Source organism: Coloeus monedula, assembly GCF_965178545.1.
Source record: "Coloeus monedula genome assembly, chromosome: 21".
Lineage (NCBI taxonomy): Eukaryota > Metazoa > Chordata > Aves > Passeriformes > Corvidae > Coloeus > Coloeus monedula.
In genome coordinates, this window is record NC_138801.1 from 7,875,982 (window position 1) to 7,896,744 (window position 20,763).

Consider the following 20,763-nt stretch of genomic DNA (forward strand, 5'->3'; position numbering starts at 1 on the left):
GGCATTTCACTTACCGGGGGAGGCTCGTCTCCCAGAGACCTGTCTGTTCACCATTTCAAATAATTTCCCTGGTACCGTTGTTCTAGAAACAATTCATTAGGGGCCTATTATACAATGTTATACTTGCCAAGGTTAGAAAAGATCCTGCATGTGTGGTAAAATTGCACTGTGAGCTGTACACGAGAGTGGGGTTTTCTGTGTCTGTCTGTAAAATGTACTTTTTCTGCCTTTTGGAGAGCGAGTCACTGGGGGTGAAAACTGTGGGGGTGATGGTGCTGCCTGGGATGGGGAGCCTCAGCAGGGCTTGGTCGCTGTCCATACAAAGATGCTGCAGGTGTGGAAAGGGGCAGTTTTGGGGTGTAGCAGCCATTCCTCTTTCCTTGCCCCCTCTCCAGTGGCCCACTTTTAAAATCTGGGTCAAACGCAGTGGCTGGGTCCCCAGGCTGAGAGCAGTTCCATATTTCCCGAGCGCTAATGGAGCTGCGCTCCCTGGGGAGCTCATTAAGCATCACCTCAGAGGGCTGCCCAGCCAGGGCTGGCTGGTGGGGAGGCTGCAAACCCCATCCCCTGGCAGGGCTCCTGCTTGAGGAGATGTCCCCCACCCAACTGAGCCGCCTGTCCCCATGCCACCAGGGCGGCTCGGCCCTGCTGCCTGGCCATGCCCTGCATCGTTGCTTTGCAGTTGTCTTTTTCTCTCTGCAGGGAGAATAACTTCATCAAGGACTTCCCTCAGCTGGCTGATGGTCTCCTGGTGATCCCGCTGCCCGTGGAGGAGCAGTGCCGTGGTGTCCTCTCGGAGCCCCTTCCTGATCTCCAGCTTCTCACGGGTACGAGCTGCCCCCGGGTTCAGTGTCCCTGGGGAGGGCACAGGAGGAACAAGAGGGTCCCAGTGTGGTTCCTGAGGGGCATCATCACCCTCTTTGTGCCATCCTTCCTGTGTGCCTGGGGCAGAAATACTCTGAGGGGTGTGTGAGCCCATCCCAGCAGCATCTCCATCCTTGTGAGCTCCTGGCAGCCACAGCCATCCCAGTGCTGGTCCTGCCAGCAGTGCGGGGACCCCACGGCATCACCACTGAGCTTTCAGCCCTCCCCGCACCCCGTTTCTCACCCCTGCAGCACGTAGCAAGGTGGGAGCATTAGGCATCCCCCAGAGCATGGTCAGCAGGGTCACCCACCCGCTCTTTCTTCACAGGGGACATCAAGTATGACGAGGCCATGGGGTACCCCATGGTGCAGCACTGGCGGGTCCGGAGCAACCTCTACAGGGTGAAGCTCAGCTCCATCACCCTCTCTGCAGGTGAGGGATTCCAGGGGCAGGGAGATGTGTGTCTGCATGGGTGGGTGGTGGTTTTCTGCCCCAAGCGTCCCACTGACATTTCCCACCTCCGTGCCCTGTTCCCAGCGCTGCTGCAGAGGCAGGCGGGGAGATTTGCCTCCTTTGTTTGCAAGGGGGAAACTGAGGTGGGGAGTTTGTGCAGCAAGAGGTGAGGTCAAAGCCAGGAGAAAGCCAGTAAGCAACACTGGCAGGGAGGAATTGTTTTGGGGTGGCTGTGTATGTGAGTGTGTACAAAAACCAGTCAGTGCCTTAAAAAAGGTGGTTTCAAAAGGAACCAAAGCACTTGGAAAAGCAGGTCATGTAAAGCACAGATGAAGAAGGGGTGGGTGGGAGGATCCTGCAAATGTCAAAACATTTCACTGCCACGTTTTTATAGCTACACATTTTGTTTCAGAAATGCTGAAACATTTTGTTGCGACCTGAAATGTTTTGCCTTTTCGTTTCAAAATAGCATTTTTTATTTAAAAATCAACGAGGTTTTAAATGGAGAAAGAAAAAAAAGATTTAGTGCTAACAGGCGGCACAGCCCCAAAATGAAATAACCTCCTTGGAGCTGAATAAAGTATGTGGGTTCAGCTTAAAATGAATTCTTCTGGCTTTTTTATTAAACCAGCCTTCTCTTTCAGTAAACCAACCAACCAACGAGCCAGATAATCTCATTTTGGTGGCAGTTATGACGTATTTTCTTGCAGTATGTTTTCCGTTCCACCACTGAACCAAAACAGGGCTTTCAGCCAGCTCTCAGTGATGCTGAGGTGCTGTGAAGTCACCACTCTCTCTAGGATATTTCACCTCCATAGAGCAGCAAGGGTCCATGTCCTTGTCCCATGCCAGAGATCCCTGCTGTCTGTATGGCTGTTGCTCAAGGGATGCCCTGACCTTTGCACACCCAAGGAGCTGCCACCAGCTCGGCCCTATATGTCCCTCTGAGCTGTCTCCAGCTTCCCTAAAAATAGTCACCAGTTGTGCTGAGTGCTTGCAGTAGGGATGGAACATCTCTGGTTGTGGATACAGCCAAGCAAAGGCCAAGCACATCCTCTGGGGAGAACGTTCATGATGTGCCAGCAGCCTGAAGAGCACACTGGAGCTGGCAGGGACTGTGTGTGTGTGTGTGCACATGTTCACATGCACATCCCTGTAAAAGCATCTGAGAAATCTCTTAGGGAGAGGAATCATAGAAGGAAGTCAGAGCCACAGCCGGTTGTGGATTCCAAAGGATCAGGTGGAGGCAAAAGAGAAGGAACTGCACCCACGTGGGGCCTTGTATAACCTGAGCAGGGAACCTCTGGGGCTCCTTCCCCTGGGCTGTGGCTGCCAGCCCTGCCTGGCCGACCTGCCCAGCCCTTGCCTCCCTCCCACAGGCTTTGCAAACATCCTGAAGATCCTGAACAAGGACAGCAGCCGGGAGGAGCTGCTCTCCTTCATCCAGCAGTTTGGCTCCCACTACATTGCGGAGGCGCTGTACGGCTCCGAGTTCAGCTGCACCATCCACTTCCCCAGCAAGAAGGTCCAGCAGCAGCTCTGGCTCCAGTACCAGAAAGGTGAGGAGGGCGACGGGAAGGGCAGGGGCACAGACACCAAGGTGTCACGTGCTGGTTTCCATCCATCACTCCTGTCCCACGTGTGCACCATCACCACGCTGGGGAGCAGGCTCAGGCAGGAGGCTTGTCCCAAACTGAGTGCCCAGTGACAGGTGGCACATGTCATTGGCAGCGTCCCTGAGCCACCCTGCCTGCTCCTGCCCTTCAGCTTCCACACTCTGGCTCCATCCTTCCCCTGGGTGATCCCTGTCGGCGATTGAATCTCGGACCCAGACAGGCAGGGAACCTGAATCGTTTATTCAAAGGAGTGAGTTGGTTTTATACACTTTTCCAAGGCACAGTATTTTCTTACATGGCGTGACCTATCCCATGTTGACACATCAGCAACACGATTCCTAAATGTCCTGTTATGGGGTGGTCACTCACTGTTCACCCGTCCGTCAGCTCCTGGCAGGCTCCTCTCCATAGGGGTCTGCCGTGTGACACCTCCTCCCCCCAGGGTCTGATGGAGACAAGCCTCTCTGTGCCCCCATGTGCTCCTCTGCAGGCAGGTTTTACATCTCACAACCCAATGCTACCTTACTTACAATTCTCCGTAATTCCCCCTTTTCTGTTCTCTACAAATAAGAATTATGACAGTGATTGAACTGATAGAACTTTGAGAAACAATGTAAAGTTGTCTAAAGCTTTTACCATCACTCAGAGTCTGCAACTGCTGGAAGGTCCTGTTTCATAGTGAGGACTTAGAAAGTCTTTCCTAGGCAAGACTTTCAAGTTTACTTTGGAAGAGGGTCCAGCTTTTTTAAGATCAGATTAGCAAGTCAAAATGACTTGATTACACTTTTAGGGCAGAAACACAAGCCTCTCTGTGCCGCCATGTGCTCCTTTGTGCTGCCATGTGCCTCTGCAGGCAGGTTTTACAGCTCACAGCTCAATTCTACCTTATAATTCCCCATAACCCCCTTCCCCACGGTGGCCCTCACGCGCTGGGGGTCAGCTGATGGAGATGTGACATAAATGAGCTGTCTCAGAATGCCTTTGTTTTATTGCTTGTGACAATGACAGTCTTTAAGGAAGTGCATTAAATCAATAGCAGCCTCATTGTGCTACATCATAAATAATGAGACACATCATTAAACAGGGCAATAAACTTCAGGACTTTGAAGTAATACAATTAGGTTATGTTTATAAAAACTGCCTTATCGCTGTAGCCTTCCATTTGCCAATTCATCTCTCTCCTCCAGGGAGTTGGGGATATTCCCTGGATCTGCTATTTTTCTATTCAAAAAACATCTGTGGTGTATCATAGAGCCCACCTTAGGACTGATGATGACAGAGGTCATCAGGGCACTTGCCTCCTGTCCTGGTGGCACTGCCAAGAGCAGCCTCGCTCCCTGGAACCAGGCAGAGAGAGGTGTTCTCCCACACGCCGCCGCCCTTGCTCTTGGCTCATTTACTTCTCCGTTTTCCCAGTGCAGCTTGTCTTGTAAGCGTCTTTATAACACCCTGTACTCGTTTGTTTGGGTTTTAAATAGTGATAAATGAAGTTTGCCATAGCAATGCCCCTATTTAGCAGGAGAAGGCACGTGCAGGTGGGTTGTTTATGTACTCATGATGTTATTAATCACTTGGGAGCACTCCCTGCAATCCAGGGACAAATGTGTTGGTGGGGAGCAGACCCTGAGTGCCCCATGGTCCCAGCACCATCCCCTCAGACAGGGCTTTCCCAGGAGAATGAGAGGTGGGAATGAGAGGCAGCTGCTGCAGTCCAAGCCTGGCACAAGCATTGCTGCTGTTCCACAATGCTGGGGCCAGGGAGGACACGAACAGCGCTTGATCTGGTGGTGAAATATCTCCTGTTCCCTCTCTCCCACCTCCCCCATGTCAGGGGCAGAGGTGGCTCAGGGCTCAGCCACAAAGCCCCGTGGTGGCACAGGGCCTGAAGCACAGCAGTGTCTCACTGACAGAATAATTTCCTTTTTAGTCCATGGTATGCAGCTGGCCAAGGTGGATCCCTCGCTCCCCACCCAGGCATTTGTGGGGCATCCAGAGCATCCTTTCCCACTGCCTGTGAAGCACCAAAGCACTCATGGGCCTCCAGGGATCCCCTGGGGGGTTGGATGTAATGCCTGGACATAAACCTTTGACTCGTGGTTGTGCAGCATTTGGGCAGCAGGTGCTGGCCCAGTCTTCTGCTCTGTGCGTGGCACCGTCTGTGGCTTCGGTGGCTGGTGGGGTCAGTGAGGCTGAACTTCGAGGCTGTGGGCAATGCAGAGGTGACCAATGTTGTATTTAGCTCTCTGATGGCCAGAAAATGCTCTTGGGAGGACATTAAGGATGTTCAGGGTTCTTCAGGAGATCAGCTTATGGACAGAGAAAGTGTCACGGGAAACCCAGGGCATTGTCCCAGAGAGCTCCCAGTTAGCCAAGAGAAAGAGCTTGCTGTTCATGGTAGATGGATTTTATTCCCAGCTTCTCTACTGATTTACCCTCATTTTGCCAGTGACATAAGGCAGATCGGAATAAATAGCTCCAGCTAGACAGTTCTGGATGCCTTCTCCACTCAGAACAGCTCTGGCCTGCCGGGCTCCCCGCTGCTCACCAGCCCGTTCTGAACTGCTCAGTGAGCTCACATATGCATCAGCTCTAATAAATATAAAAGTAGGGCCAGAATAACTGTAATTTGTTAGTGGACAAAACAGGTCACAAGAGGAGGGATAGAGGAGAGTCTCAAGCTAATTGGAACAACACCAGCTCTGAGAAAAATGCACATTACGGGGTGTTTGCAGCACCGCACAAAATTATTTTAATATTTTAATCAACTTCATAAATCAATCGCCAGGCCTCAGGAGGAGGCCTGCAACAATAAAGGCACAATCTGCGTGTCGAGCCCTAATTGAAAACGTGGTTTTGAAGAGAAGCTCACGCCGCTGGTGCCAGGGCAGGCGCTGGCTCCGTGCCAGGGCTGGAGCCGCCCCAGTGCCAGCACAGAGCCTGTGACATGGGTCAGTATCTGCAGAGCTCTTCCTTCTGCCAAGGGCAGGGAAAGGGACAGCACAGAGCGGGCAGCCTGCTTTGCCTGGAAGAGTGAGAAGTGTTCATTCCCCTTCCTCCTGCAGGTGGATGAGGGGTATGTGCGGGGAAAGGAGGTGACAGAACAGCCTGCCCTTGTTCCTAAGGATTGGCCGGAGTGAATCCTGCAAGAGAGAGCCAGACAGGCACGGTGGCACAGCTGTGGCACACCGAGCACTGTGCTCCTTCAGCATGGGAGCATCCCCCAGGCTTCCTCACAGGAACAGCCTCAGTCCGTGAGCACACCAAAGCAAACTCCAATTTTACTTCATGCAGAGTGATTAAAAGCCCATTTTTTTGGGCTGCTTGCTCTGGCTCTGTGCAGCCAAGCAATGCTTTAACACATTGAATGTCCTCCAAGCGGGAGCCTTGAGATCGACCCAGCCATTGATCTGTGCCATGGGAGCCCACATCGGTTTTCTTCCCCGTTGGAGCCAGCATTTAACGCTGACGGTGCCTCATTAAGTTGGTAGCAGTTGTGTGAGCACCTTCATTTGGCAGCTGGGACAAACGTGATGTCCCCAGCCAGCTCCTGCTGTGTGAAAGAATGTGCTGGGCCTGGCGGGATGGAGCGAACTGGCTTTGTCACAGTGGTGCTGAGCTTTGGATTTGTGGAGAAACCAGTGTGGATAACACCCCGAAGTGCTGGCTGCTGCTGAGCAGTGTCTCCATGGCATCCAGGCTTCCTCTTCATTCTGTCCCCACAGTCACTAGTTTGGGGTGGACAAGGTGTTGGGAGATGACGCAGCCAGGACAGCTGACCCAAACTGGGTTATTCCTCACCACGCAGTGCCATAATAATAAAACTGGAGGTGGAGGCTGGGAGTCACCCCACCTCGGAGACTCAGAAAATGTCCAGCAGGGAAGAGAGTGATACCCCATCCAGCAAATCCACCTGCTGGGAGCCACTTCACTGATAAAAGTTCATCAGAGAGCTGGCTGCTCTGTGGTGCTGGCTGGGGAGGAGGAGGAGAGCTTGTTTAGGGAAGGGGGAGAGCTGCTCTGGTTGCAAAATCTGACAGCCGTGGTCTGCAAGAGCTGTTCCAGCTTGCTTATTCCCACTGGAGAAGCCCAGCTGGGAAGCAGGAAGGGATGCTGATGGGCTTAGGATGTGTGTGCATGGGTGGGGGAGATCCAGAGGGTTTCACTGCCCAGCTGGGAGGTTACTTTAGGTCTGCAGTGAGGCAAATGTTTGTTTTTCTTGAATTTCCTATGATCTCTAGATAGAGTTTCCTTGGCTGAGGTTCCCTGGCCACACTGAGTGCTCAGCAAGCTCAGCCTGTGGCTGCTGCAGATGGGAAAGATGTTCATGTTCCCTCTCAGTAATCGATCATTTATGGGAACAGTCCATGGAGGGGCTGTGTTCTGGCAGGTCCTGTCACATTCCCTAAGCCTTTCTGCTCCCTGTCCTCCCCAGTCCTTGCTTCTCTTCTCTTGGACCACACTCCATGAATGGCATTTACCTGTAGCAGGTGACAGCCTTCATGCTTTCTTGTGAGCTCAGCAGTATTGACAGAAGATCTTCATAAATATCCTTCATAAAATTCAGGATAGAGCCTGGCTGCCCAGGAGCTCTGCTAAAATAGCAGTCTGTGTTCCTCTGAGTAGGGCCTGTGGCTCCCTCCTGTCCTTTCAAGGCTCCATTTGTCTCCCTTCAGGTCTGATACTGCCATTAACACAATTAAGATTGAACTAGTCTGCAGGAACCTTTAGTTTTCCTTTCCTAGATGCAATCAGGTGCATTAAGAAAGCTGTAAGGCTGCTTTTTCATCTGTTAAAGGACATAATGGGTTTCCCTTATATGTGCTCGGTCAGAAGCAGAACACAAAGAATTTCCGTTTTTGAGATCTGTCCCTATGTACAACCACTCTATTACCTTTCTAACACTCTTACTTGGTTTATGTCATTACATTTATTTCAAAACATCAGATTTCAACATTTTGTTCAGAGGAGGTAAGAACAATCTAGCTGGTTGCCATGAAATTTAGTTTAGACTAAAACATGTGCTGTGACTCAGTCTGCTAAATGACCTTATGCACTGCTCATTGTAATCCAGAATTGCCAGGCAAGTCGAGTAATTAGTTGTGCAAAATGAAATAACTTTAAATCCTCGCATTGAGTAATGATCCAGAAAAATCACTTAAGCTGTACAATAGAAATGACTCAAAGCATCTGGCTTTATTTTTACTTTTGTAGCTTTGCCCCCTTTGATGAGGAACAGGCTCTCCTCCTCATCCCTTCATTCCCTGGCTCCTGGTTTTGCCCAGAACAATGTCCATGGCTTAGCTGTTTTACCCTAAGAAATCAAAACCTGTGATAAAGCTGCAGGGGAGGTGTAACAGCACCACACGGCAGCTGTTCTGCAAGGGTTGAATAATGTTTGATAAACCAGAAATACATAGCTGTTTGAAGAGCTGAGATGAGCCCAAGTGATGAAATCCTTCACCCAGATCAGCCAGGTGGCTGAACAAGGGGAGATCCTGCACGTGCTGTGGATGTACCTGTTGAGGAAATGTCCCTGCTGGCCATGCAGGAGCCCCTCTGGCAGCCACACTGGCACCACCCGAGCCGGGGTCGAGGCACCTTCACAGCCACAACCCCCACACTCAGTCACACCAGGTTTCCTCACCAGCTCAGCTCCCATGGCAGTCTTGATCCTTAAAATAATTTAATCGTGGTGCAACAACAAAAGAACAGCCCGAGCTGGTGCCTCCAAGGAGGGGGACTACAGATGAAGGAAACCCAGGGGTTTTATACCCTCACAGTGTAAGTGCACCAAAGTCTGAGGTCTTCTAGGTGAGCCCGTGGCTCCTGATGTGTCCAGTCCCCTGGCTGCACCACGGGTCCCTGCTGGCACACCATGGATGAGCCAGGGACACAGGGGATGGAGTTTTCAGCCAGGCTCCCACGTCCTGTTGAGCTCCCAGGGCCAGTGAACTCGAACCAGACTTTTGAAATGTCAGGTGACAAGGAAGATATTGCCCTTATGGCAGTGTGAGTTAAGGTACAAAACCACAGCATTTATTTATAAGGTGGGTAGGGAAGTGTCAGGAAAAGTTCCACGAGCCTGCTGAGATCAGATTTATTCTTGGCAACCTGACACATAAAAAGGGTCTCGTAGCCACTGTGTTCCCAATCTAATCCCCACTGGCTGTAAAATCCAATCTGCCACCGAGGGGAGAAGATGAAGTGTTTTAATAAGAAAATGAGCCGTTTGCAATGCACTTTTAATTGGATCAATTTTTCCTTTATTACACGATCTTTAAAAACCAAACACATACATATGACCAGACAAGCTCTTCCTCCAGGTACAGAGCAGGAGCCAAACTATTTCAACATAATCCTTAATTACTCCATTTCACCTCATTTGGCAGATGATCATGGCACTGTGTGGGAGCACCACAGCAAAAAGAGCTCTGTATAATCATCTCACAGTCGAGATTTGTCAGGGGATGTGCAGACCCTGGGTGAGGGACAGCAGGTTTTCTTTTCTCCTTGAAACCCCAGACTTCAAGAGTTGCAGGCAAGACAGAGCCCCAGGCGCTGATTGCAGTGTCCTGGCCCACCAGTGCCTCCCAGGGTGGTGTTATTTTTCTTAATTCTCTGAGTGAGAAACAGATGACAGACGTTTTGTTTGAACTCTGTAACCAGGAACAGGCTGGAGTAACCAACTGCTCAGTTTACTGGACCAGCATTTATTTTTTTTCCTTTTTTATTTTTTTTCAAGCACTCCAGGAAATGTTATTGCTAGTAGTTGTGCTGTTTATTGCAAAAAAAAAAAAAAAAATCCATGGGAACAGAAAATTTACAGAGGTACATATTATCATAGATAATATTGCTTTAATTATTCAGGTCCACGGTAGCATCCCGTGTGGAGCAGTTCTTGGAAGCAGGAGAAATGTTTAAAAGAAACCAGAAGGAGAGGAACTGCCATTGCCATAAAACTGCAAAAATGCCTTCAGTTACAATGTCATGAACTGCAGCACAGCCCAGTAATCCTCATCACCTCCCCAAAACACATATTCAGGATGAGAAAGGCTCCTCAGATTGCTGTCACATGCCTTGGGCAACTGCCCCCTCCCACCCAAAAAAGAGAAGCAGAGAATGTGAATAGTGAGTAGAAGCTGGTAGCCTTGGCAAACACACAGAGCAGCTCAGGAGGGAGGGGGAGTTGAGTCCCCTGGGCTCCCTCAGCACCATCGACCACCTCGTGTCTTAGCTCCCTTCTCCCCAAGCTTTTCCCAGCACATTATAGCAGGAGAAATTGGAAGTTGCCGTGAAGGAAGCTCCATCACACAGCTGTGTTTGCATGCTCACTCCTTTAGCACTGTCTGAGCACAACAAAGAGAGGGAAAAAAAACCCAAATCCCACCAAAATCTGCTTCCAGTGCTTTTTCTGCAATCCCTTTAACTGCCAAACATCCAGCTAGAGCAGCAGCAGCTCGCCAGCCTGTTTCTCTTTGCTGTTTCAGTAGGGAAAAGTATATGGGCTTCAAAAAAAAAAAATCAAATCACCTGTTGCAAACATGTTGTAGGACAAGTAGCAAACAATTTGCTGGAGCACGGCAGCCACCATAAAATCAGCTTTTATATTGTCTGTCGTGGCCCCAAATTTGCAACTATGTTCTTGATGGCAACAAATAAATGCACTGCAGTGTAACTATTATCTGTGGCAGATTAACATGCTACCACTGTGCCCTATTTAAATGCGTCCTTCCTTTCAATAAACTATTCTGGTCGAGCAGCACCACACTGAGGTACGCATTTATCAGCCAGGAGAGCAGCACTGTGGGGGCCTTGGTTCACACAGCTGCAGTTTTGTGCTTCGTTTGGCCCAAAGCCGTGATGAGCAGCAACTCTGGTGCCTGCTGGTGTCGTGGAAAAAAGAATTACAAGGAAAAAAAAAAAAATCTGAGGAATGTAGTGTTTTGCTGTGCAAGGGAAAAAAAAGGCAGTGCACCAATGGATGTGCTTCCAAGTCTTAAAAAAACAGAAGTGAAATAGTCCCCCCTGCCCATCCCCATCTCCTTGCACAGAGGAGGTGCAGATGAGTGGAAAGCTATTGCTAAATGCAGTGGTCTGGAATGCAGAGTAGTGAAGTGCAGGTGAACATACAATGCATTGCATTTTATCTCATTTCCTACAATCTTTCAGTCTTATTCCCCCAGCTCTTCCCTCCCTCCCCAGGAAGTTTTAGATCCCAGATAGACCTTCCAAAGACAGTTTCCAGGATACATTTAATAATAAAACAACAGTAAATAGCAATCCTAGGTTTCCCCTCTTTATTTTTTTCCTCCAGCCCCCTCCCTTTTTACCCCCTTCTACCTAGCAGAGCTCTGATTAGGAATAAAACCTCCGTCTTCTTACAACTCAGGAATAAAGAGGTTAATTCTCTGGCTCAGCTCCGTCTCCCACAATTGCACAGTACTCACTTCACATGAACAGACACAATTCACAAATGGCACGACGGGGCAATCTCTTGAACACCAGAAAAATGGGAGAGACAACCCTGCCTCGTCAGGGTGGAAGCAAAGCTCCATCTCTGCGCGGTTGAAGAGGCCATTTCGTTTTATGCAGTGCTGCAAGCACAAATTGCTCTCTCTAGGAGTTGCCCAGACAACTGCTACCCAGTTCCTTGCAAGTACCACAGGATTGCCTCTGCTAGTTCTCTGAGGGAAGGTGATTTAGAGCAGTCAGTCAGCGCTTACGGCACAAAAGAAGACACAATGGTTGAAGCTGGAAGTGTAGGAGATGTGGCATAAGGAGGTGAGGAGGTTTATGGAGTGACCAGTCACAAGAACCAAGACTGCAGAGGATGGATCCTTTCCCTCATGCTTGTTCTTATTTGTATAGGTTTTATATAAAAAAGAAAAAGCAGACCACCACCACCACCACAAAAGCTATTTTGTTTCTAAACACAGAACATGATGGCCTCTATGCCAAATCCCCTTCAGTTATGGCACAGTCTTCCTGAAGGCTTGACACTGGTTCTCGTCAGATTGCAAGGAGACTGGAAGAATCTCCACTGCCAAGACAGGCTTTGCTTGCAACCGAGCCTTTAAGGGGTGGAGTATCTTCTCAGGTGGTAACTGTAGATCTTAATGCAATGATCCCAACAGTCCAGCACCAGCAGCTGCCCTTTGGGAGTAATGGCAATGCCCACCGGGCAGGTGAGTCCCTCCCGGATTAAGATGTTGTAGCCGCCTCCTTTAGGAAAATGCAGGATTTCCTTGCGACTGCTGTCAGCAACGATCAGGTCTCCCCTGGCATCAACGCACATCCCAGCAATGCACCTGAAATCCTCATTCTCAGAGAAGAAGTGGCTGATCTGGCGTCCCAGCTGCCCATCTGGGCCGACGGAGCCGATGGAGAAGCCTCCTTCTAAGTGGTGCTCGTACTGCCGGTTCTCCAGGTTGAGCCCCAGCCCCTGAGTGAAGTAAATGGTCCCTTCAGCGTCGCAGGTGACAAACTTGGGGCGCACGGCACTGCACAGGCAGCTGTACTTCACCACCCCCATGCCACGGTCCACAGTGAAGCACCAGAGCTTCCCCCCTTCCACGTCGGTGACAACGAACTGGCCCGAGGGCAGCGCGGCGATGCCCCAGGGCTTGCTCAGCTGGCTCCGGTGACACGCCACGCAGTGGCCATCCATGGTGTACACCTTGACAGAGTTGTCGTAGCTGTCTGTCACACCGATCAGCCCGTGGCAGTTCATGGTGACAGAAAGGGGGGTCAAGTTGGGCAAGTCTGCTCCAAGGAAACTCAGCACGAAGCTGTCGATGCCACTGGGGCTCCGGCGGATCTCCTTCAGGAAGCCTTTGCGGGTAAAAACCTGGATTCGGAAGTTGCCCCGGTCTGCCACGAGCACCTCGCCTTGGCTGGTGACGTGCAGGCTGACGGGAAGGTTGAACATCCCTGGCAGGCTGCCCTTGGAGCCCATCTTCTTGATGAAGGAACACTGCTGGATGCTCGTGGCTGCTTCAGGCATCCTTGGCTTGGCTGGCGAGGAATGGGGGGTGCAGCTGGGCTCCTCCTGCACCAAGTCAGGCTCCCGAAATGGTACAAAGGAGGATGCTGCGGTTTCCATGAGCGATTCCTCCACGTTAACTGTCCGGGGTTTCTTCACCACCTGCCCGATCTGCAGTGGTCCCACATGGCTCACCTTAAGGAGTTCCACCTCTTGGAGAGTCAGCTCCCTCGGGAGACTGTTTGTCAGTTCTGGTTCTTCCTCATCTGCTGCCTCCTCCAGGAGAGCTATATCTCCCTGCTTTATTTTGGCAAGGAAATAGTCACAGCGAGACATTATCTGCACTTCTGCTAAGTTCAGTAGGTAAGCTTGCTCCTCCATCACCTGGTTATTTATCTTCTCCACTTCAGACAAAGAGGTGGTGAAGAACTTGCGTGACCTGGCCAGCTCTTCCTGGATCTTGCGCTCCTCTTTGCTGTACTCCTGCAGAACTGCTTTGTATCTGGATTGCAGGTCTCTTGAAACATCCTCTAGAGCAGCTTTCCTTTTCTGAAGATCACCCATGAGCTCTCGAAGCCTGGCAAGCCTGGTCCCAAATTCCCTCCTACGCTCCTCAGCAGCCTCTTTGATAGCAATGACTCTGTGTCCTTGGGGCATGTGCGAAGCCTCCTTGCATGGCTCACACAAAACCAAGCTACAGCTCTTGCAAAAGTGTCTTGGCAGCCTCCTCCCGCAGACCTTGCACATGAGAAGTCCCACCACTTCCCCCAGGCCGGCTGTGTCGATGATCTTCAGCACGGTGAGGTTGTCGGTGAGCTGGGCCAAGCTGGTGATCCGCGTGATCTTGCTGCAGAAGGGGCACCGGATCCCGTTGATGCTGTTGGCCAGGAGCTTCTCCAGGCACTGCTTGCAGATGGTGTGCCCACAGTGCAGGAGCTTGGGCCTCAGGTGCTCCTCGGTGAAGGACTCCATGCAGATGGGGCACTCCAGGACCTCTCGGAGCGCGTCCGAGTTGAGATGAGGGGCGGCAGCCATGGTGCTCCAAGGCAGCTTTATCCGCCGCAGTGCCTTGTGCTCACATCTATTCCAAGGTGCTCCGATTCTGTCCAGGAAGAAAAAAGGGAAATGTGATTTATGTCACCACCAGCAGCTATGTATACATGCAATTTATTTCTGACTTATCGCCTAACCCTGCAGAAAAAGAAACCCAGTTAGCTTTTCTGTGTTGGGAAGGATGGATTAGTCATAGCTAATCTCAGGGTGGGCAAATTTCAAACCTAACTTGCAGCTCCCAGTGCGATGAATTATTCACTTGCAAAATTTGTAAAGTAGCACTGAAAGAAGTGTAATGGCAGCAATATGGAAGCCCAGTAGATATTGATGACTGAATCACCTCCTCATGGTGCCCATCTCCTGCTGCCAAGCCTCAGAGTTTACAGAATTTACTGAAACCCAGGGAGATTAAACCAGGCATTCAAAATGTTGTGCATCAAAGGAGGAACCAGATGGTGTGATGCTTTAGGACATTAATAGATCACCTCTGGAGACCTGCATTCAGATGTGACATCAGACACCAACGAAATAAATGTGCTTGGTTCGCTCTGCTTTGCTAGAGAGCCAAAACACATTTTCAAGGTTTCATACATTTGCCAGGAAGTGAAAGTAGCAGGAATGCTCTGTCAGCTTCCACTCGTTCTGGGGTGACTGTGCACACTGAAAACAGACAGAGAAGCTCTGATGCTGGTGCATCTCATTAACCTCTGCCATGCTGCACCATGCTTCATGCCAATTAAACACAGCTCAGGCAGGCATTAGCAATAATGGAGTTAACAGACAACTCCAAACATCCAAACTCCAAACATACCCCCAGTGTTCGCTATTAGCTCCTGAACTCAGCTTAACTGCATTTAATTTCTCCTCATTTAACAATCTCGCAGAGTTGACCTCGTTCTCATCTCCTGGTTCAGTTTTACACCACTCTGGTTGCTGTTCAGCTTCAATCCAGGCTTCTCCACCCTCACATCCCTCCCAGCAGGGAGCAGGTCCCAGCAGCTCTCCTGCCAAAGCAGCCATCCATTCAAAAGGAACAGCACAGGGCTCACATCATTAAGTTATTATTCACTAGACTGGGTTTCAAATCCTTTGCTATTGTACTGCTTAGCCACTAAAAAATAGGGAAGAAAACCTTTCTTCTAGGGGAGAGGAGGAGGAGAAGGAAGTAGTTAGTCTTTGAAATGAAGAGAGGGTGGCAGAGGGATATGAACAGACAGCTCTCTCTGAGAAATGGCTGCATGCACACAGCATTCTCACTTCCCTGCTGGGTCTGCCTCTTCCCTCCTTGGGAAAGATTCTGTGTATCTCAGTTTGCCGTGTGTTCCTGTGCAGGAAAACAACTGCAAGGAGGAAAAGTTCTTTATGCTCATACGGAAAAGAAAAAAAAAAACAACCCTAATTTTAATTTGTCAGCTGCAGTTCAGAGTCCTTTAAAGCACGTATTTCAGGAGGGGATTCAGTGCTGTGGCAGAATCTCCAGGCACCATGCTGGGATCAGCTTGACAGTGGCAGTTAGAGTACCACAGCCCTGGCCCTGGGGAAGCAGAAACCTGGGCACTGCCATGGAGAACAGAAACCTTCCTCTGAGGGAGGAAAAAATCTGTGATTTAAGATGATTTTTAAAAATGAAACACAGGATACCAGGTTCATTATTCTTTCTTTCCTTGGAAACACATCAAAAGACTCGCTCAGGGAAGGACGAGGGAGCAGCACAGGCACCAGGTACTGAGAGTTACATTAAAAGCTGCCTTTAAAACAAGTATTTTCATTAAAGAACAATGGTGGACGGGATTTTAAGTCAGGTTGGGCTTTTAGAGAGCTGATTTGTATGACATTCTTTTCATATATAACCCCCTTTATCGGAATGTCAGCATGCCCTCAGTAATGGGACATTATTTTTTCCTTTTATCTCCCTCTCACACTCGGCTGTGCCTCCACGGAAGTTTCCTTAACAGCGAGTTGTTCTTGCGTGTCGGTCCCTCCCGGGACAGTTCCTCTGACGCAGAGCAGGGTATTACAGAAAGCCTCAGCTGAGGATCAAGCCATAAAACTGTGAATTATGCGAGTTTGGTTTCCTTACATTCGAAAGAAATTTCCTGCCGTGGTTTCTCTTGTCACCCGGTAGCTTTTAGCGAGTGACTGTGGTGAGACAACCGGCTTCACTTGTAATTCAGAGCTCGTGTCATTAACGAGGGAAAATAATGGGGTAATGCTGCAAAATAAACGCCGCTGACAGGAGTTGTCACAACAACAAAACCGGCAGGACAACCCCTGGGTTTTGGAGGGGGGGGTTCACTGAAAAAATCCAAGGGGTTGGGTTGGAAGGCCCTTAACGATGACCTAATTCCACTCCCTGCCACGGACAGGGGGGACACCTTGCACCAGCTCAGGCTGCTCCCGTCCAGCCTGGCCTCGGACATGGCAGGGATGGGGCAGCCATGGAGTGACCTGTGCTGGTGTTTGACCGCCGTGTCCGCTCAGAGCACACGCCCAGGGTCCGTCCGGCCGCAGCGCCGGGGCCACGCCGTGGGGTCAATGGCAGCGGGGCGCGGTCCGAGCCCGCTCTGCCTCGGCCGCCGCGCCGGTGCCGGGGGGGGACGAAGCGAGGCGGACCCCTCGCTCCTGCCGCTCAGCGCGGCGGGGAGCGCCCACCCCGCGGGGCGCGGCCCGGCAGCCCCGTTCCCAAGCCATCCCCGCCGTGCCGTGCCGAGCCGAGCCGAGCCGAGCCGAGCCGAGCCGAGCCGAGCCGAGCCGTGCCGAGCCGAGCCCTTCCCTCCGTCCCCTCCCGCCCGTCCCCTCACGCCGCCCGCCCGGGGGTCCCGCCCTGCCCGCCCCGCCCTGCAGGGGGCGCCGCCGCCGCGCCCCGCGCGCGCGCTCCTCACCTGCCGCCGCTCCGGGCCGCGCCGCTCCCGGCGTGCGCCGCGCGCCGCGCGTCACGTGAGCGCGCCCGCGGGGCCTGCCGGGAGATGTAGTCCGGGGCTGGCGGGGGAGGGGGGACACCGGGGGGGCGGGGGGGCTGTGGCGGGGGAGGGGCCGCGGGATGGACCTCGGTCTGCCGGGCTTGTGCTGCGGCTCGTTGTGAAGGGAGCGGTTAAAAGAAACAAAGGGGAAGCAGGAACGTCTTTACGTTTTGTTTGTTCGGTTTTTGTTTTTTTTTTTTCCTTTTTAATCGGATTGTAGATGTAATTTCGGCACGCGCGGGTTGTTCACTGCCCCTTTCCCTGACCAGGCAGTGCTGCTGTGGGAGCAGCCCTTTCCCATTCTCTTTCATCTTCCCTTTACCTTTTCCCTTCCCTTCTCCTTTCTCTACTCTTTTCCTTTCCCTTCCTTTTTCATTTCCCTTGCCTTGTCTTGCATTCCCTTCTCGTTTTTCCTTTCCTTTCCTTTCCTTTCCTTTCCTTTCCTTTCCTTTCCTTTCCTTTCCTTTCCTTTCCTTTCCTTTCCTTTCCTTTCCTTTCCTTTCCTTTCCTTTCCTTTCCTTTCCTTTCCTTTCCTTTCCTTTCCTTTCCTTTCCCCTTTCCCCTTTCCCCTTTCCCCTTTCCCCTTTCCCCTTTCCCCTTTCCCCTTTCCCCTTTCCCCTTTCCCCTTTCCCCTTTTTCTTTCCCCTTTCCCCTTTTTCTTTTCCCATCCCTTCCCCCAGCAGGTTCCTGAGCATTTGATGGGTTTTGCATCACCTATTGAAAACATGTGTTCCTCATTTCATACCCTGCATTGGAGCAGCCTGTGGTCTCCAGGACAAAAAGGACTATTTTGGGGTACAGCTGCAGCTGTGAGCAGACACTGCAGGCTGGCAGTAGTAGCCAGAGGCAGGGATTTGGCCACTGGACTATGGCTGGGCTTTGCCCAGTGTTTCCTGAAGCCAGTAACACCATGAGGAGCACTGACCCCATTCCAGCCCCATTTTTGGAAGTCATGAACCTGCTTGGGAGACGGCAGAGAGACCCCTTCTCCTGTGACCCAGTGGGGCTGCACAGCAGACTGGAGAATGTCAGGGCTTGGAGCTTGCTCTGGGAGCAGGGAGAAGCCAAGGGAACCGTGTCCTTCACACACCAGCGGTGCCACGGCTCCAGTGCCACGGGCAGCATCCGGGCAGCATCTCGTGGTCAGCCCAGGGCTGACATGCAGCTGGAGGTCTGGAGGCTCAGGCTCGACGGAATTCACTGCCTGGGGAAGAGGCAAGTCCCCGGTTTAACCATTTCCCGAAATCCCTCCGTGTGGCCTCTCTGCCTGCAGCGCTTTTCCACTGCTCACCTGCTCCAGCCGCCACCAACCTGCGCTGAAGGAAGCACTTGCATAATGCAGCGAGTCTTGCCGCCTTCTGCTCTTGGTGCTTTTCCCACTTTGTTTAGAAAAGAATAGTTCATTTGGAAGGGATCTGCATCTCAGGAGCAGCAGGGATCAGCAGTGTGGGCAATGAATGCACTCCCAGGCAGCGAGAGCAGATGCAAAGCCTGACCAGGGTTGCAAAAGAGAATGAGTGAGAGTTACAGTCCGCTGTTTGGAGCCCCACTGGCTCCCTGGGGGCCTTGCTGTGCCCAGGAAGGGGACACAAGGTTCACTCCCAGTTCCTGGCCTTTCCAGGGAAATGCTCTTTCAGTCCCTGATATATGGGGAAGAAAAATGCTTGTAAACATTGAAACCAGGGTGGCCTGGCAGATCTTGTGAAGTCACCCACACCTGAAAATGAACAGTGTGAGGAAAAAACAATGGTAGAAATAGGAAATAATCTTCCAGTGCATCCTGGGGAGAAAACAAAGGACTCTCTGGATTTAATTAGAGGTGACAATGACAAGCTGATGATGTTATCCATCATGTGTGAGTATGGGGACCCTACATGACAAGGAAGGATGGAGAGGTTGTCCAGCCTGGGACCCCGCTCACCCTGACCCATGGACAAGGTGGCGTGTCCCAAGGGGCTGCCCCATGCTGGTAGTGAGACATCCAGCTGGCAGGGTTGGGAGGATCTCAGCCATCCCATGGGAAAGGGGGGTGTGGGTGTGTTGGAGCAGAGAGGGAGCCAGCTGCCATAGGAGGTGGGTGTGATCTGGGGGGTTGTGGAGCCACCCTTGTGGGGCCAAAGTGTTTTGGAGGCAGGGGAGTGAGCACTGAGATGCTGCCAGGGGTTGGATGAGCAGGGAAGGGCTCTGGGTGCTCTTTGTGGGACCCAGTGCAGGCACTGGGGGGGACACTGGGGGCTGTGCAGGGTCTGCAGAGCCACTTCCTTTGACAAAGCAAAGTCACAGGGAGTATCTTCAGAGTCCCCTTTTATAGAGCGTTATCAGAGGTCTCTAAGAACTCTTTTTTTCTTAATACCTCAGGCTTGCAAGTGTGTAAATACCTCATCTGAAGCTGAGATTCTGCCTGTCCAACCTGCAGGCAGCAGAGGTGATCTGCCTCCAGATTCTGCCTGCTGGTACCTTTGGGATCATGCCCAGGGCAGAGGGGCTGTGGCAGGCCAGAGATCACACGTGCCGCCAGTCAGTCACGAGTGCTGTGGTGCAGCTCTCTGGTCACACCTTGATGTTGGATGTCAGGGTTGTGTTTAATTGTTTGGTTAATCAGCTGGGAGCAGCGGGCACAACGTCATCAGGGAGAGGGGGGTGTGAAGAGGGGCAGTGGCACTGTGGACATAAAGGGACTCTTCTCCAGGAGCTCTGATGACAGGACAAGGAGTAATGGGTACAGATTGAAACTGGGGAAATTCAGATTAGACATTGAGAATAAATTTTTTACTGTGAGGGTGTGAGGCACTGGCACAGGTTGCCCAGGGAGGCTGTGGCTGCTCCATCCCTGGACATGTTCAAAGCAAGGTTGGACGGGGCTTGGAACAACCTAATGGGTCTGATGGGAGACATCCCTGCCCGTGGCAGGGAGTTGGAATGGGATGATCTGTACGGTCCCTTCCAGCCCTTTCACATGCTACAAACAGGAGATTAAAAGGGCTCACGGAGCCTCGCGCTCGGGAGTTTATCAAGCCCTTGCACCCAGGGGATGTTATGTTACACATCCTCGCTGCCGCGCTCCTCTCCCGTCCCCGAGGCGCGCGTGGCCGGGACGAGGACGGACGGACGGACGGACGGACGGACGGACGGACGGACGGGCGAGAGCCCGCGGGTGGCGCGGAGGGGCCGCGGGGCGGGGGCGGCGGGATGTGCCGCATCCCGGGATGTGCCGGCATCCAGCGCCGTCCTGCCGCGGTGCCACGAGAGGGCAGCAGGGCCCCACGGACCGGCGCGGCCACAACTGCCCCGCCGAGCCGGGACCCGCCCCGCAGCGCCCATCCCAGCTCCGCGCCCGCAGCCTGCATCCCCGGCCGCGCTGAGCACCTGCCTTCGCCCAAGGGATGGCGTTCCCACGCGGGATTCGGGCCGCGGGATGGCTGCGTGTCCCAAAAGTCGCGTAGCGGTTCCTCGGGAGCTGTCGATCCCTTGTCCAGCCGACGCGGAGCTCCGGGACTGGGGTGTTGGTGGTTGGTTGATGGTTTGGCTGGGGCGGTGTTTCCCCCTCAGCCAGGGCTGGAGTTACAGAGTGGTTTGGGTTGGAAGGGACCTTAAAGATCATCTCGTTCCAGCCCCTGCCATGGGCAGGGACAGCTTCCACCATCTCAGGCTGCTCCAAGCCCCATCCAACCTGGCCTTGGACACTTCCAGGGATGGGGCAGCCACAGCTTCTCTGGGCACCCTGTGCCAGGGCCTCCCCACCCTCACAGGGAAGAATTTTTTCCTAATATCCCATCTGACCCTACTCTCTGCCAGCCATTCCCTCTTGTCCTGTCCTATCCTTCCTGCACACAT

The 20,763-nt window shown here is 52.1% G+C and overlaps 2 protein-coding genes across 4 annotated transcripts in view; one reads left to right on the forward strand and one right to left on the reverse strand.

Moving 5' to 3' along the window:
- ASTN2 (astrotactin 2) overlaps positions 1-20,763 on the forward strand; it is a gene marked incomplete at both ends in the record, with an annotated part of 317,285 nt that overhangs the window by 198,076 nt on the left and 98,446 nt on the right. Inside the window, 3 exons of the mRNA XM_082295214.1 lie at positions 703-827; positions 1,193-1,297; positions 2,698-2,877. Of these exons, the coding sequence (XP_082151340.1) occupies positions 703-827; positions 1,193-1,297; positions 2,698-2,877 (410 nt within the window). The remainder of the gene's footprint in view (positions 1-702; positions 828-1,192; positions 1,298-2,697; positions 2,878-20,763) is intronic.
- On the reverse strand, positions 11,340-16,867 carry TRIM32 (tripartite motif containing 32). Of its 3 annotated transcripts, none has more exons than XM_082295349.1 (2): positions 16,852-16,867; positions 11,340-14,018 (listed from the first exon to the last, which is right to left on the reverse strand). In XM_082295349.1, the coding sequence occupies exon 2, from the start codon at positions 13,949-13,951 to the stop codon at positions 12,008-12,010; it is 1,944 nt and encodes a 647-aa protein (XP_082151475.1). In that variant the 5' UTR covers positions 13,952-14,018; positions 16,852-16,867; the 3' UTR covers positions 11,340-12,007. The 3 variants fall into 3 exon arrangements, with proteins under 3 accessions (XP_082151475.1, XP_082151476.1, XP_082151474.1); XM_082295350.1 differs by lacking the exon at positions 16,852-16,867 and adding an exon at positions 16,050-16,111; XM_082295348.1 differs by lacking the exon at positions 16,852-16,867 and adding an exon at positions 14,781-15,016.